The sequence below is a fragment of the Chiloscyllium plagiosum genome, chromosome 18 (assembly GCF_004010195.1).
Source record: "Chiloscyllium plagiosum isolate BGI_BamShark_2017 chromosome 18, ASM401019v2, whole genome shotgun sequence".
NCBI classification, from domain to species: domain Eukaryota; kingdom Metazoa; phylum Chordata; class Chondrichthyes; order Orectolobiformes; family Hemiscylliidae; genus Chiloscyllium; species Chiloscyllium plagiosum.
The window spans coordinates 11,350,777-11,367,991 of record NC_057727.1 but is presented as its reverse complement, the minus strand read 5'-3'; the positions used below and the strand labels follow the sequence as shown (position 1 = coordinate 11,367,991).

At 40.0% G+C, this 17,215-nt stretch overlaps 1 protein-coding gene across 3 annotated transcripts in view; it reads left to right on the top strand.

Moving 5' to 3' along the window:
* The window catches only part of LOC122558851 (twinfilin-2), a 151,401-nt gene that overhangs the window by 94,150 nt on the left and 40,036 nt on the right, over nt 1-17,215 (top strand). For 2 of the 3 annotated variants that reach the window (XM_043707697.1, XM_043707695.1), the window contains exons 3-5: nt 636-814; nt 9,965-10,060; nt 14,028-14,132. In XM_043707697.1, the coding sequence (XP_043563632.1) occupies nt 636-814; nt 9,965-10,060; nt 14,028-14,132 (380 nt within the window). Of the gene's footprint in view, nt 1-635; nt 815-9,964; nt 10,061-14,027; nt 14,133-16,422; nt 16,438-17,215 lie in introns of all 3 variants that reach the window. The other variant, XM_043707694.1, reaches the window with a different exon arrangement.

The window sequence follows — 17,215 nt, the reverse complement described above, 5'->3', positions numbered from 1 at the left end:
TCACAATGCTCTCAGATATATGCTACCATCAACCTAATGGAATGCAAATAATTTGTCACTTGACATTATGGAACATAATGTAGCCAGGACAAGGAAAGCTTGGCCTTTAAGCAATTCCATTTAGGGCTTATAGAGTCAGTGTAAAGTATTCTCAGGTCCAGTATCTGATAGTTCTGCTTAAAGGTTGTGACATTTGTTTATGCACTTTATTTTGCATCAAGGGTTGCTCAACAACCCAGCTGTGCATCATCTACCAGACTTCTATCACTAGTGACAGTCGGGCACACGTGAATGGCTCCAGATTTACTCAACTCCTCTACCTCCTGATACTGCCTGGCTTGCTGTGTTTTTCCAGCCTCCTGTTTGTCTGCCCCAGATTTACTCAAACTGTGATGTTATCTCACACCACTCCACCACCGCACCCCACCAAGAAGTGCTCCTTTCTGCTCACCACTTGATTTTATGATTGTGATATTAGGAATGACGTTTCTTCTTTTACCATTTAACACTTTGATAGCTTTGTAAAGTAGGGATTGTTAGATTATAGTTCTGCCCATCCTGCTATTAATACTGGAGAAAGCAAAGCAAGAACTCATTTTGAAATGTGAAATTAACTGTGTTTAATTCTCTTCTAGAGCAGTTAGTGTTGGGGTTGTACAAGGAGCCATTACAGACATGGGACAGAGACTATGATAATTTCATCCTTCCCCTGCTGGAGGACATGCAGCCGTGCTATATTCTTTATCGCCTCGATAGCCAGAATGCACAGGGCTATGAATGGCTCTTCATTTCCTGGTCACCTGATCATTCCCCAGTAAGTTGTGCATGATTTTTATTCAACACAATGTTAAGAATACTAGCATGTACATCATAGATAGAAAACAAGGAATATACATCAACAATCCACTTATGACCAGTGATCTTTTATTTATTTTCTAATTTTTAAATATTAAAATGTACATTGATTGCAGTGTAAATTCTTTCAATGAAGCACCTTTCTGGCGTGAACTAACTAAAGCTTTTGAAGCAGGCCATTTGTTGTTTTAGAATATGAGCCGATTTGAAAACATTTTACAAAAAAACCTGTGCTCTGAATAGTTTTTTTTTAAATTTCTGTTATCTGAAATTGATCATGAAAGTTAAAAATATGTACCAAGCACGGTGGTAGTGAACACCTTCTCAATAATTTTTGACTACGTCAACTACACATAAAAACTAAATCAGATATTGTGCAGTTAAACTATGTCTCGGAGTATTTTTGATCCATGGATGCACCTTATGCTTATTGGAAGTGATAAAGGGCTTTTGCCCGAACGTCGATTCTCCTGCTCCTCGGATGCTGCCTGACCTGCTGTGCCTTTCCAGTACCACACACTCAACGCTTATTGGAAGTGAGTGCAATTAAGTATTGTAAGATACCGCACACCTCAATTATTAAAGTTCAATCTTTATCCCCACCTAAAAGATGTCACCTCCAAAGAGATTTAGATGCTACATGTAAGCTTGGCACTCACTCACCAGGTTCCCAAGGAAGAAAAATGTTAGATTTTGATTCAGGTTAGATTTCCTTTTTATAATTCATTCAGTGATGTCAGCATTACTGGTTAATACAACATTTATTGCCCATGAGAAGTTGATGGTAAGCCACCTTCTTGAACTGTTGTAGTCTATGTGATGTAGGTACACTCACAGTCCTATCAGGAAGGGAGTCTTAGTAGCAATGAAGGAATAGCACGAAAGTTCCAAGTCAGGGTGGTGTGGGCTTAAAGGGAACTTGCAGGCAGTAGTATTCCCAAATATCTGCTACCCTTGTTTTTTTAGGTTGCTGAGGTTAAGGATTTGTAAAATGCAGCCTCAGTAGCCTTGGTGAGTTGTTCAGAGCATCTTATAGATAATACGCACTACTGCTGCAGTTATCCCTGGTGGAGCGAGTGAATGTTGAAAGTGTGAAATGGGGTGACAAGTGAGACATTTTGCCCTATTTTCACAGGGAATCCTGAAGGAACACAGGAGTGGGACTGGACCAGTCTGGTGATTGGCCTCCTGGAAGTGTGCAGTGCTATCCTTGCCACAACCTATTCCATATTAAGCAAAACATGCAATTCCCAAACTGAAAACAATGCTGCAAATTGACTGCTGTTTGCGTTACCCCTTCTCGAGTGTCTAGAATGCACAGAGCAGAGGGAGGCACTCAGTCAATCGTCCTCAGCTGGAAGGAGCAATAATAACTTGCTTTATTGTGCAACTGCCTAAATTGTAATGTAGTTCGCTTGTCTGTCAGGGTGAGGGTTGGCAGGCTTGCTGTCTTTGGCATGGACTATATCTGCTGTAATACCTCACAAAGCAAACCCCCAGTTTCAACTCTCAGTCAATGGTCTGTATGTGTAGAGTCACAATTTATATTAAAAAAAGTTAAATGTGTAAAAATCGAGCCATGCTTCCTTAAACTTGCTATCTACAGACTTCAGTTTTTGTTTCCTTCTTCACATGTTCCAGGCAAATTACCTTAACTTTCGGGAATGGCTGTGCATTAATTTTTAATTGCTATTCTTGAACCCTATACAGTACTTAGTTGTTTCCTAAAAATAATGGCCTCACCCTTCTTTAAAAAAAAATGTTTGAACTACAGTGTGAAGTCCACGGGAGAAACGCTATGTTTGAAATAAATAACAGTAACATTGTAAGCCCTTATCAGTTGGCTGCCAGTTACACTTGATGGATGGGGCAGGAAGTTGCTGGAGCTTGCCTCTTTTCTGCTGAGAAAATAAATGTGAGCTTTTGGCTGATCTATATTTAACATACTGCAATTTAATAAAAGACAAATGTCCAAAGGCGGAGTGGAAAATAATGTAATCAAGGAAACCTATTTCCCAATACATGGTTTGTTTTCATTCAAATCCTCAATATCAGTAAATGCAGTTAAGAAAAAAAGCTTCAGTTTGGACATTATCCCAAGACACAGAATGTGGCCTGCAAATACGTTCAGAGTTTTAACTGTACGGAATTTTTATGTTCTGTTCATTTTATCACAGTTTGAAATTTGCGAAATGTAGAGAACAGAAGGCAGGCTGCTTCCATGACTCCTGATATTACACAAGGAGCAGACTGATTCATATTTTCCTTTGCTCTATAGGAATCACTTGGCCTCCTCTCAATAATCCCTCTGTAGCAGTGAAACTGAGATTCTCACTGTCCATAGTGTTTGATCAATCTTTTGTTCCTCTATTTCAGGGTAGATTTAAATATAAAATTATAGACATTTTCATGGCGAATTAAACTTCTATGTTACAACTGTGCTTTTTTTTCTCTTGAAAAATCTGCACCAAAAGTATTTTGAGAATATACATCCAACTGGCTACAAGACTCCAGTAAATAAATTACAGGGTGGAATCTTCAGCTGCCAACCTGTCCATGAAGGCAGCCAGTTGTTCGCATGCCAAAGGGAGCAGGTTGTAAACAGCAGGTTAGCGTTCTCCAACCTGAGTCAGATTGCCCAATGCTTCCAACAAACCTGCTTGTGCATTTCAATGAAGTTCTGAATTGCCAGTATCAGCAGACTGAGCAAGTGCATGGTCTCCAGCAATCCTCAGAGTGCCAGAAACCTGAGGTGTTTCTTCCAAAGCCAGCTACGATGAGGAACTGGTTTGCTCACAAGTGTATGATCCCAACTGTCATCTAGCAAAAATACCCAGCAGGGTGTTAGTACCTAAGCTGGCAGAGGATGCAGGAGTTAGCCTTGTTAGTGCCAACACAGAGTTCTCAAGCTCCTTCCTTGGAGGTAGAAGAGATGATGTCATGCAGCGTTGCTGTCTTGGCCATTGAGACCAAGCAGATGGCACTCATACCTGTAGGAGACAAAAGAGAGAATGAGTCAAAAACAGGGAGATGTTTGGGCATATTAAGAATGTATTCGAAGTGGTAGCAATGTGAGAGCAGCATAGCAATGAACAATAATTCTTCCTTGGTTGCTGGGACATGGAGTTTTTGGCATTATTACATGAGCATTACACTCTATAAGACCCTAGATGTGGAAGTAGAATTAGGCCATTTGGCCCAACAAGTTTGCTCCACCATTCAGTCGTGGCTGATATGTTTCTCAAGGAGAAAGTGAAGACTGCAAATGCTGGAGATCAGAGTCGAGAATGTGGTGCTGGAAAAGCACAGCAGGTCAGGCCGCATCCAAGGAGCAGAAGAATCAACGTTTTGAGCATAAGATTCCTAATGATGAGCTTACAGCCTGAAATGTCGATTCTCCTGCTCTTCGGATGCTGCCTGACCTGCTATGCTTTTCCAGCATCACACTCTCGACTCTGATATGTTTCTCAAGCCCATTTTCCTGCCTTTTCGCTGTAAGCCTTGATCCTCTTACTAAACAAGAAACTATCTATCTTTGTCTTAAAGACACTCAATGACTTAGCCTTCACAGCCATGTGTAGCCATGAGTTCCACAGATTCACCATCCTCTGGCAGATGAAATTCCTCCTCATCTCAGATCTTAAGAGCCTTCATTCTGAGGGTGTGCGCCAGGTCCTAGCTCATACTAGTGGAAACATTTTCTCCACATCCACTCCATCCAGGCCTCTCCATATTCTGTCTGTTTCAATGACATCCCCTGTTATCCTTCTAACTCAATTGAGTACAGACCCAAAATCCTCAACTGCTTCTCATGTGATACGGTGGAACAAGAGGGACACGGCGGCTTTGTGGTTAGCACTGCTGCCTCACAGTTAGAGGGACCCGAATTCAATTCTACCCTCAGGTGACTGTGTGTGGAATTTGCACTTTCTTCCTTTGTCTGCGAGGGCTTCCTCCAGTTTCCTCCCACAGTGCAGTGATGTGCAAGATAGGTGCATTGGCCATGCTAAATTGCGCATAGTGTTCAGGGATGTGTGGGTTAGTCTGATTAGCCATGGGAAATACATGGTTATCGGGATAGGTTTGGGGTTGTGGGGAGGGGTGTGTGGTTGGGATGCTCTTTGGAGGCAAAAGTGAGGACTGCAGATGCTGGAAACCAGAGTTTAGATTAGAGTGGTGCTGGAAAAGCACAGCAGGTCAGGCAGTATCCGAGGAGCAGGAAAATCGACATTTCAGGCAAAAGCCCTTCATCAAGCTCTTTGGAGGGTCAATGGGTGAACAATAAAATCTGCTGAATTTTGTTTTAAAACCTGTCGGATTGGAAAGTGAATTCTACTGATTCTCAGCTCTTAACAGCATAACTTTCAGCTCTAATGCACAGTGATTCCCCATCTGTTTCCTCTAATGAGACCACATCCCAACAAAGTTAATTGTTTCGAAGGAGCACTTTAAAGAAACGTAGTCATAACAAATAATTGTCTTGCAAGTGACCTTGTGATATGAGAGATGTACACACAGTTATTACATTACAGATTGTATTCACTGATTGTTTGATAACAATTATTTTTTCCCAGTTAAACCAAGGTCAAGTAGTGAAAAGAATCTTTGTGGCACTTTCCTTAAAAAAACTGTTCAAGGAATTCACTTTATGAGCAAGGACTTTAAAAAAGTAACACTAAAACATTTTTGAAATATATTTTGTCACCATTAACAGTTACCAATGTTAATATTCTCGATCTCTGTGCCTCCTAATTTTTCCTCCTTTATACTTTTAACATTTACTCCCTCCATGGCTGAAATCAGAAATCATCATATGAGGAAATCATGGCTGTAATCATACATTCTTACAGTGGACCAACATGGTCAAAGCAGAAAACACTGGCATTGGCAGTAATCCTGTAAAAGAACAAGTATTATCTGCAAGAATGGAAATTGTCACAATTTTAAAGAGTTTCACCTTTTAATGAATAACTACTGCCACCTGCAGACAGGACCTATCAACACATTGCAACAGCCAAAGTTTGAAGTAATCAGGCAATTGCAGTTAAATTACCCTTCTGACATAGGACTGGCACTCACAGAGAATGTTGTTGGAAAGGGTATTAGAATTTTTATTTGGTGTATTTTTTTTTAGCTCCAGCATCTGCAGACCTCACTTTCTCCTAGTATCTTTTTTTTTTAGCACTGCAAAATCATACTACATGATTAAAGCGCAGTGCAGTAGTCATGATTTGCCTATTTCAGAGCCATGATGCTCTAAGATGGAGGCAGAGTAGGACTCCTCAAGCAGAGATCATTCACTCCATCCATTTCTTTTATTTCTCTTTTTGTGTTTTTTTTTAATTCCCTTCTTTCTTCTTACCTCCTGGCCTTAAGAACCTCAAGGTGAAGTCAGAACTGTCTGGAGACTAGGTGCTGGCGAAGACTTGGTTGGAAGGACTGTTATTCTGAACTTACGTGTCTTCATTGTTACAATTTATTCCTATGATTTTGTATTTTTGTATCTAAGATGACATTGTAAATGGTAATGTAAACTTTTCATTGTACTCATGGGAGTACATGTGACAATAAAGCTAATTCTAATTCTACAACATAGAAAAAGGCCTTTCAGCCCATCGTATGCACACAACCATTCAACTATTCAAATCCCATTTTCCAGAACTTGGTCCATAAATACAATATGTGCAGATAAAATTGCAGGCCAAAACTATATGGTGTTATCTAAACTTGTAAAGAGCATTGCTTTTTGAAATAATCTTTGTGCTTTAAATTGCAGCAAAGATTTAAACTCAATTCAGAAAATTTTGTATCTTATTAATTTATTATTGTTATTGGTATAGTGAAAAAGGCATTTGGTATGCTTTCCTTTATTGGTCAGAGTATTGAGTACAGGAGTTGGGAGGTCATGTTGCGGCTGTACAGGACATTGGTTAGACCACTGTTAGAATATTGCGTGCAATTCTGGTCTCCTTCCTATTGGAAAAATGTTGTGAAACTTGAAAGGGTTCAGAAAAGATTTACAAGGATGTTGCCAGGGTTGGAGGATTTGAGCTCTAGGGAGAGGTTGAATAGGCTAGGGCTGTTTTCCCTGGAGTGCCGGAGGCTGAGAGGTGACCTTGTAGAGGTCTATAAAATCATGAGGGGCATGGATAGGATAAATAGACAAAGTCTTTTACTTGGGGTGGGAGAGTCCAGAAGGGGGCATAGGTTTAGGATGAGAGGGGAGAGATATAAAAGACACCTAAGGGGCAAATGTTTCACGCAGAGGGTGGTACATGTATGGAATGAGCTGCCAGAGGAAGTGGTGGAGGCTGGTACAATTGCAACATTTAAAAGGCATCTGTATAGGTATTTGAATAGGAAGGGTTTGGAGGGATATGGACCGGGTGCTGGCAGGTGGGACTAGATTGGGTTGGGATATCTGGTCGGCGTGGACGAGTTGGACTGAGGGTCTGTTTCTGTGCTGTACATCTCTATGATTATGATTATGATGATTGTGTCTTCAGCTACCTGGGCTCTAAGCGCTGGAATTTCCTCCCTGAACCTTTCTGTTCCTGTACCTACATCTCTTTTAAATCACCAAAAATGTACCTGTTTGATGAACTTTCAGTCATCTGTCCTATTATCAGTATATGTGGTTGAATTTTATACTTTGTTTAGCAGTGCTCCTGTGGCAATGTATAAATGTAATTGATTCTAATTGAACAGTCTTGGCTGCACTAAATTCTGATACAAAATTGTCTCTAGTGTGCTGTCCAGTAGCATAATGGTTAAGTGCACTTTGGATGTGACTCTGACTCATACAATCCAGAAAAGATCTGTTTGGCTGATTGCTGTTCTGCAACTTGCACTGCAAGCTTACTTGTGCGATTGCCACAGATAGTATTGGGTTCATTTCAAAGGCTCTTAATTCACTAGTACTTAATCCAGATTGTAGATGAGAGACACAGTCACATTGCCAAAGGATAGCTTTCTGTTTCACTGTATCACAGACACAACAGCTTTGAGGAGGACAAATCAAAGGAAACAATTGAAAAGTAATACATAGTGGATCACAGTAGCATGATTTATAATATGCATCCAAGTGAGTGATATCATAAACTACAATTGGTCCAAGACTGTTGGACTGTTTTAGATTCAATGAGAAACATCTGTGATTTTATGCTGGCTGACATTTTTAAAATACTGTATGTAATCTAAGCCGTCTCAAATTTGCTATAAAGGCATGATATAAAAATACTGTGAAGTGGAAAACACAAGGTAGATGTATTTCTGCTGTTTGGGAATTTTTTAGAATTAAAATTAGAAATTCTACTGTGTGGAAACAGGCCCTTTGGCCCAACAAATCCATACCACCCTCCAAAGAGTATCCCACCCAGACCCATTACCCTACATTTCCACTGACTAATGCACTTAACCTACACATCACTGAACACTATGGGACAATTTAGCTTGGCCAATTCACCTAACCTGCACACCTTTGGGCTGTGGGAGGGAACCAGAGCACCCAGAGGAAGCTCACGCAGACAGGGAGAGAATATGCAAGCTCCATACAGAGAGTCGCCCAAGGCTGGAATCGAACCCGGGTTCCTGGTGCTGTGAGGCAGCAGTGCTAGCCACTGTGACACCCATGGGACATGTATGTACTTTGATACTTTGTTTTTAACAGATGAATATCAGCTCTTCTCTGGCTTTTTGAAAAATGCAGTGCCTCACACACAAACTTGTTCTTCAAATCCAACCTCCAGAAGGGCATTTAAAGTTTATAACTGGAGTTTTTATTCCTGACATTTGCTTTTAGTCATTTAAAAATTAAGGACTGAAATTAAGAAATACCTGTAATCAGCAGTTGATAATCAATTATTAACTTCAAATCTGAGGTTGATAGTTTTTGTTAATCAATGGCTATGAGTCAAAGTTCATCCGTATCAAATGTCAGGTTGCAAATCAATCGTAATCCCACTGGACGGAACAAGCTCAAAGGGCTAAAAGACTCACTCCTGATGCTGTATTCCTGTGTCATTTTTGCGGTGCAGCCTTTTTTATGTGTGTGTGTGTCTGTCTGAAGGCAATTGTAAAATTCCAACCACATAGAATATCTATTCACACAAACCTGAAAATGCGTCTGTTATATCCTCCATATATGGAGCTGAGTTTATTTTTTTAAACATAATGAGAGAATGTGTTTCAGTCAGGAAATTTAAGTAAGTTAACATAATGTACAAATTATACTCATTTGGTTAGTGATGTAGGTAGAGTGTTCATATTATTTAATTGTTGAGATAAAGTAGGGGTGTGTAGTATCCTCTCTCTACAGTGAAAGTATGTATGTCTGTGGATACATTCAAACAGATTGCTAATGACATCCAGTAGGCAGGTGGAAGCTACTGAACTCTGTTTTCTGTTGAGGTTCCATGATTATCAGTTATTTACACAGACACTATGAGTATTTATATTTGAACTGTGTAATTTAATTTGATTTATCTTAAGTCCAGTAAGTCCTGTCCAATGTGTAACTTCCATCCAAAAAGTAAACAAGAACCAAACACAGGATAGTAAGTTTTAGTTTGATCTATTCTGGAGCTGGATCAATGATAATTGTTCCTAATTAAGGTCCTACCATTAGAAATGAGGCCTCACAGCTCCAGGGACCCAGGTTTGACTCCACCCTTGGGTGACTGATTGATTGTGTGGAGTTTGCACATTCTCCCAGTGTCTGCATGGGTTTCCTCCCACAGTCCAAAGATACGCAGGTTAGGTGGACTGGCCATGGTAAATTTCCCATTGTGTCCAGGGATGTGTAAGTTAGGTGGATTAGCCGTGTAAAATGCTGGGTTACAGGGATAGGATCGGGAGTTGGGTCTGGGTGAAATGCCATTTGCATTGATGGACCGAATGGCCTGCTTCCATACTGTCAGTATTCTATGAGGGCAGCCATAGCATAACAGCCTTCAGGATTGCCAGTTGCCCAGCTTGCTACATTTGTTCTTGTGCAGAGGAGAGTTTCAACTCTTCACTTACTATAGTTGACTTCCACTGAGAAAATCTGCTTTCCCTGATTCCTGTTTCACCTTGTATATTTACTCTCACCATGTTGTATTTTACACAGGTCAGACAAAAGATGTTGTATGCAGCAACTCGAGCCACTGTGAAAAAGGAATTTGGTGGAGGACACATTAAAGATGAATTGTTTGGAACAATGAAGGTACCATGATACTTCATCTTCAGTGGATGAATTTTGTAGCAAAACTGCAAGATATAAACTATTATTTTTGCACTTTAGATGTGAATTTTTCTAAAAATACAAGCCTAATGATCTCCATAAGTCTATTTAAATAAACAAAGATATTTTCTTTCCTGGAATTTGCTTTGAGTTATCTTATACTAAAGCTATGTTCCCTTATTCTGGATCTTGTTTCTAGGAGCAAGTGTCATTCACTCACAATCCCCACCATTTATTTTAAACTTTTACTCTTAAACAAAAACTGAAAATGCTGAAAATATTCACAAGGTCACACTCGTGAAAAGAAAAGGGGAGTTAATGTTTCATTCTCTTTAAAATTCTCAAGTCTAAGTAATACAATCTGCATTTATCTAAACCCTTTATCCAAGATCAGATTGTGAATTATATATTTTCCAGGACTGCATAGCGTTTAAGACTAAAATCAATATTGCAAAAGAATAGTGCTGAATAAAGAGGGATGCTGTTGAAGATTTTCATCTTTTAGTCCTCAGGACAGAATTGTAAGAATACCAGATTTCAGAAGGAATGACAGTTTTTAAACCGCATGAGGAAATGTGCTGATTGGTTGGCAAATGAATTCTGTTTTAGACAATAGACAATAGGTGCAGGAGTAGGCCATTCTGCCCTTCGTGCCTGCATCACCATTCATTATGATCATGGCTGATCATCCTCAATCAGTATCCTGTTCCTGCCTTATCTCCATAACCCTTGATTCCACTATCCTTGAGAGCTCTATCCAACTCTTACTTAAACGAATCCAGTGACTGGGCCTCCACTGCCTTCAAGGGCAGAGCATTCCACACAGCCACCACTCTCTGGGTGAAGAACTTTCTCCTCATCTCTGTCCTAAATGGTCTACCCCGTATTTTTAAGCAGTGTCCTCTGGTTCGGGACTCGCTCATCAGCGGAAACATGTTTTCTGCCTCCAGAGTGTCCAATCTGAAGAACCCCTTTGCTTCATACTTAATCCCTCTTGTTATGAAGGCTAGCATGCTATTAGCTTTCTTCACTACCTGCTGTACCTGCATGCTTGCCTTCATTGACTGGTGTACAAGAACACCCAGATCTCTTTGTACTGCCCCTTTACCTAACTTGACTCCATTTAGGTAGTAATCTGCCTTCCTGTTCTTGCCACCAAAGTGGATAACCATACATTTGTCCACATTAAACTGCATCTGCCATGCATCTGTCCACTCACCTAACCTGTCCATTTCACCCTGTAATAGTCTAACATCCTCCTCACATTTCACCCTGCCATCCAGCTTTGTATCATCAGCGAATTTGCTAATGTTATATTAATACCATCTTCTATATCATTAATATATATTGTAAAAAGCTGCGGTCCCAGCACTGATCCCTGCGCTACCCTGCTGGGCACTGCCTGCCATTCCGAAAGGGAGCCATTTATCACTACTCTTTGTTTCCTGTCAGCCAACCAATTTTCAATCCATCAGTACTTTGCCCCCAATACCATGCGCCCTAATTTTGCTCACTAACCTCCTATGTGGGACTTTATCAAAGGCTTTCTGAAAGTCCAGGTACACTACATCCACTGGATCTCCCTTGTCCTTCTTCAGAGTTACATCCTCAAAAAAATTCCAGAGGATTAGTCAAGCATGATTTCCCCTTCATAAATCCATGCTGACTCTGACCTATCCTGTTACTGCTATCCAGATGTGTCATACTTTCATCCTTTATGATTGACTCCAGCATCTTTCCCACCACTGAGGTCAGACTAACTGGTCTATAATTTCCTGCTTTCTCTCTCGCTCCTTTCTTAAAAAGTAGTACAACATTAGCCACCCTCCATTGTCAACCTTCAGACCTAACAGTCTCTCCAACACCAAATACTGGCAAATTTAAATTCCCTTAAGTTCAGGTCCTTCAGCCACTGTTACCTCAGGGAGATTGCTGTGTCTTCCCCAGTGAACACAGCTCTGAAGTTCCCATTTAATTCCTCTGCCATTTCTTTGTTTCCCGTAATATATTCCCCTGTTTCTGTCTTCCAGGGGCCAATTTTAGTCCTAACCATTTTTTTGTCTTGCACATACCTAAAAAAGCTTTTACTGTCCTCCTTAATATTCTTGGCCAGTTTACCTTCGTACCTCATTTTTCCTCTGCGTATTTCCTTCTTAGTAATCCTCTGTTGCTCTTTAAAAGCTTCCCAGTCCTCAGTTTTCCCACATCTTAGCTGTGTTATACTTTTTCTCTTTTAACTTTATATGTTTCTTAACTTCCCTCGTCAGCCACGGCCGCCCATGCCTCCTCCTGGGATCTTTCTTCCTTTTAGGAATGAACTGATCCTGCAACTTCTGCATTATACACAGAAATATCCGCCATTGTTCCTCCACTGTCATCCATGCTAAGGTATTGCACCATTGAACTTTGGCCAGCTTCTCCCTCATAGCTCCATAGTTCCCTTTATTCAACAGAAATATTGTCACTTCCGATTATACCCTCTCCCTCTCAAATTGCAGATTGAAGTTTATTGTATTATGGTCACTACTTCCCAATGGCTCCTTCACTTCGAGGTCCCTAATCAATTCTGGTTCGTGTCTAGTGACCCTTCTTCGTTAATTTTCCTTCCCAGACCAGCTAACTTTGTCCAGCAATTTCTGTTTTTGTTTCAGATCCTCAGCATCTGCAGTTCTTTATTTTATCTTTGTTTTAATTTATTGCACTGGTTGGACACCCAAGTTACTCTCTCTGAAAGAAATGTTTAAAACAAAGAGAAAAAGCTTGCACCGACACATTTTGCCCTTTCCTATTAAAACTGTCTTCACTTACAGGATCCCTGTCCTTCTATTCCCTTCCTATTCATATATTCATCCAGGTGCTTCTTGAATGCTGCTATTGTGTCTGCTTCCACCACCACTTCTGGCAGCACTTTCCAGGCACTCACCACCCTTTGTGTGAAAAACTTGCCTCACAAATCTCTTTTAAATGCCACCCCCCCCCCCCCCGCACGCCTTGAACCTATATCCCCTAGTAATTGACCCTTTCACCCTGGGGAAAAAAGCCTCATACTTTCTACTCTATCCATGCCATCCACAATTTTATATACTTCTGTCAGGTCTCTCTTCAACCTCCTGCGTTCCAGTGAAAACAAAAGTCTATCCAACCTTTCTTCATAGCTAAAACCCCCCATACCAGGCAACATCATGGTAAACATTTTCTGTCCTCTCCCCAGAGCATGGCACATCCTTCTGGTCATGTGGTGAGCAGAACTGTACATAATACGTTTCCATCGTGTTGTGATCACTTACACTCAAGCCAGCTTCCCCCACCTGAGGATCCTTGACTAAAGATCTCTTATTAATACCACCTTATTAAATATTACTTGATCCTAGGATAGTCTGTTCCTGGGTATATTTTTCAATGTGCTGCTCTAAGAAACAGCCCCGATGCACTCTACAAATCCATCTTCTGTGTTACCCTTGTTCATCTGATTTGTCCAGTTGCTATGTGGATTACAGCTGGCACAGTTTAATTTATTATGGGTTTCCCTTTTACAACAAAGAACAGGGAATCTTTTACCTTGAGCATTATGCAACTTTGGGCTCGCTGCCTGAGGAGATTGTGGAGACAAGGTCATTGAATATTTTCAAGGCAGAGGTAGTAGATGCTTGAGGGCAGGGGAATTAACAATTAAGTGGTAGCTGGGAATGTGGAATTTGAAACACAAACAGATCAGCCATAATACTGTTGAATGATGGAGCAAGCATAATGGGATGAATGGCTTACTTCTGATGCTAATTTGTATGTTAGTCTATGCACATTATCTTGCCGACCATACATTTTGTTCCAAAAACAAATTAATGCAATTTACCTGAAATTGCCTTGCTGGTAATATCAATTCTAATAGCAATTTGATTTTATGTTTGTTAATATTCTGATATTGAAAGTCACCATACATTTCTCTTGACAGGAAGATGTCTGTTTTAGTGGCTACCAGAAGCATGTACTTTCCCGTTTGGGACCAGCACCACTGACAGCAGCTGAGGAGGAGCTGAAACAGATTAAGATTAATGAGGTACATGTCATTAATTCACTATCATCATTCACTTCCCTGATGTTTTATTCAACAGTTTTATAGTATGAAAGAACATGGTTCTTTACTTTGTATATCTCTGCAGGCATCAAGAACTAGTTACAGGGTCTTACAATTGAATTCTAGGAATAAGCACATATCTTAATTTGATCTGTGATGGAATCGTCCTATTGTATCCACTTATTACTGTGGAAGTGAGCAACCCTGAATATTGTGTCATTCAGGGAATAGACAGCTGAATGGGTTGCTACATTTGACTCTTTCAAAACACTAGCAACATTCAATACCACCAAGGAACAAGTACAGGGCTTATTATGAGGATTTCAATTAGTCGCACGGAACAGTTCAAGGATTACTGAACAGTCAATTTAGTCAATGGGACAGAGACATTCAGAAGAGACCTTGGAGCCAGGAGGTTTTGCTAACTGTTGTGGTCAGAGCTCAGGAATAGTCTTATATCATTAATAGGTAAGTAAAGCTGAGAGCAAGGCGGTAGGAAGACCACATGCAGTATTTGCTTTGTTAGGCTGTGCAAGGTTCAAGCTCAGAGAAATTTAGGGGCATACCAGATTGGTGAAGCTAAATATGAAAAACTGAAATTATATCTTAGTAGGTGCTCGAATACCTGATCCAGGGGCCTCAGTCCCAATTGGGAGAGTGAACATGAGCAGTCATTGAGGTAGTCCATGATGGATCTGCGTTTTGGATTGTTCTGGAGCTAGGTAAATGGTGAATAGTTTGTTTTGTTTGTGAAGGTTTGATGAGATTTGGTGACCGACAGTGTCAATAAGGTCAGGGATTTGCTAAGATATTCATGGGATCTATCTTGACCACGTTCATTATTTGATGACCTGTGAAAGGCTTTTTGATATTGTTGTCTGTTATCCATATTTACGTTGATGTTAGGATCGAAGTTTTGTGTTAGTTGTTCTAATCCTCTAAAGTTTGCTGTTGGTTGTTCAAAGCCTTGGAATATTTTGGTTTTATTCCTTCAGCAAGTCCCTTGTATCTCACATTTTTGTTTACTTTTTGTTTAAAAAGTTACTGATCCCTAGCCAAATCATAACACAAATTTGGCAGTCTGATCCAGAATCATAACATTTGCTGAATGTAATGAATATACTGTATATCAAAGGACTGTATCAGGATTTTCAAAGTGAATTTAAACCAAATTCCTGTTTGTGTAATTAGTATTTGTCATGAATGAACTGCAGAATATTTAATTAACATCAATAACGGACAGTGTTTGCTGATGATGAGCCTGTTATACATGAATTCAATTAGTATGGTAATTGAACAAAAATACTGCCAGGCACTCTTGAATCAATAGCACTATTTAGTAGAATTTCTTATCTATGAACTCATAGGTTAATATGCCCCATATTGCATCTATACGACATAGGTGTATAAGTGCACAGATCATTGGAATTGGCAGGATAGGCGGAGAGAGCATTTAATATAGCATACAGTATTCTCAGTTTTCTTTATAGGGGCGTAGAGTACAAGAGCAGGGAATGATTCTGAACTTGTACAAGGTACTTCTTAGATCTCAACTGGAGTATTATGTACAATTGTTTTTGCCACATTATATGAAATATATTAATGCATTGAAGAGAACACAGAATGGTACCAGGATAAGCAACTTCAGTAATGAGGATAAATTCTGAGAAGTTGGGTCTGTTTACCCTGGAGAGAGGAAGGCTGAGTGGAGATTTAATAGAGATTTGATCATGAGCAGGCTGGATAGAGTAGAGAGAAGCGGTTCCCCCTGGTAAAAGAAAAAGAGAGCAGCGATTTAAAGTGAAGTGCAAACAAAGCAAAGGTAATGTGAGAAAAAGAAGTCACACAGTGAGTGTAAGAATATGGAATAGACTACCTTGAAATGTGGTGAAGGCACGTCCAATTGACGCATTCAAGATGGCATTGGCTGATTATTTGGATAGAAATGGTGTACAGGGACATGGGAAAAGAACAGGAGATTAGGTGTACTACCTACAGCCAGTCATGAGCAGTGGGCCATGTGGCCTCATTGTGATTCTGGATATGTGACGATCAACCAGTTGCTTGGATCCATACAAAATCTATGTACAGGTGCCACAGTGAGAACTTTATAGAAATCTTCTGCTCATTGGATTCACATTTATTACAAAGAAGTCTGAACGATGGAGATTTTTCTCTTCTGAGACAAAAAGTCATCTTTTAAAAAACATGTTAACCTGATTGTGACAAAAACTATTTCTGTAGCTTTGGGTGACTTTGCTGTCTTTTGCAGGATAAGGTGATCCAGGTAAGTACATAAATATTTTCCCTCATTTGCTTTATCTTGTGCCTTACTGAAATGAACTTGACAAAGCTTTGAATTTTGAAATAAAGAATGGAATTGGTTATACCAGAGTACTGTACAATGCGACCTTTCATTCATATCTGATGATATCAGAAACAGAAGAATTAAAGGGGCGGTGTTACCATGGTAAATTGCCTTTGAACATGCTTTGCTATACCTGTAATCCAGTACAGGCTGAAGCAATGTGCAACATGATAATATCATATTGACAATTGCAGATGACACATTTAAATTGTCACAAATAAAAATTAAGATAAGAATAAAAAATGTGGATTTGCAAATATTGCTGTTGCTACAGCAGTCACTTGCATTGATACAGCAGTCATTGTGTAAGTTTGCTGCTGAGTCGCATGAGCAGAAATGCAGTGTATTTGAACTGAGAATTTCATGCATGTCAAAGTCCTGTGTGCCAGATATACATTGAGATTGTTGTATATCAAACAAACCCTATCATGATCATCTCTCCCTAATAAATTCAGGTAAAAGCTTGGAGCTCAAATAATGTCACATGATCTGAATAGGTAGAGCACATGGTTACAGCTGAAAATGTGTTGCTGGAAAAGCACAGCAGGTCAGGCAGCATCCAGGGAACTGGAGAATCGACGTTTCGGGCATAAGCTCTTCTTCAGGAATGAGGAAAGTTTGTCCAGCAGGCTAAGATAAAAGGTAGGGAGGAGGGACTTGGGGAAGGGGTGTCGGAAATGTGATAGGTGGAAAGAGG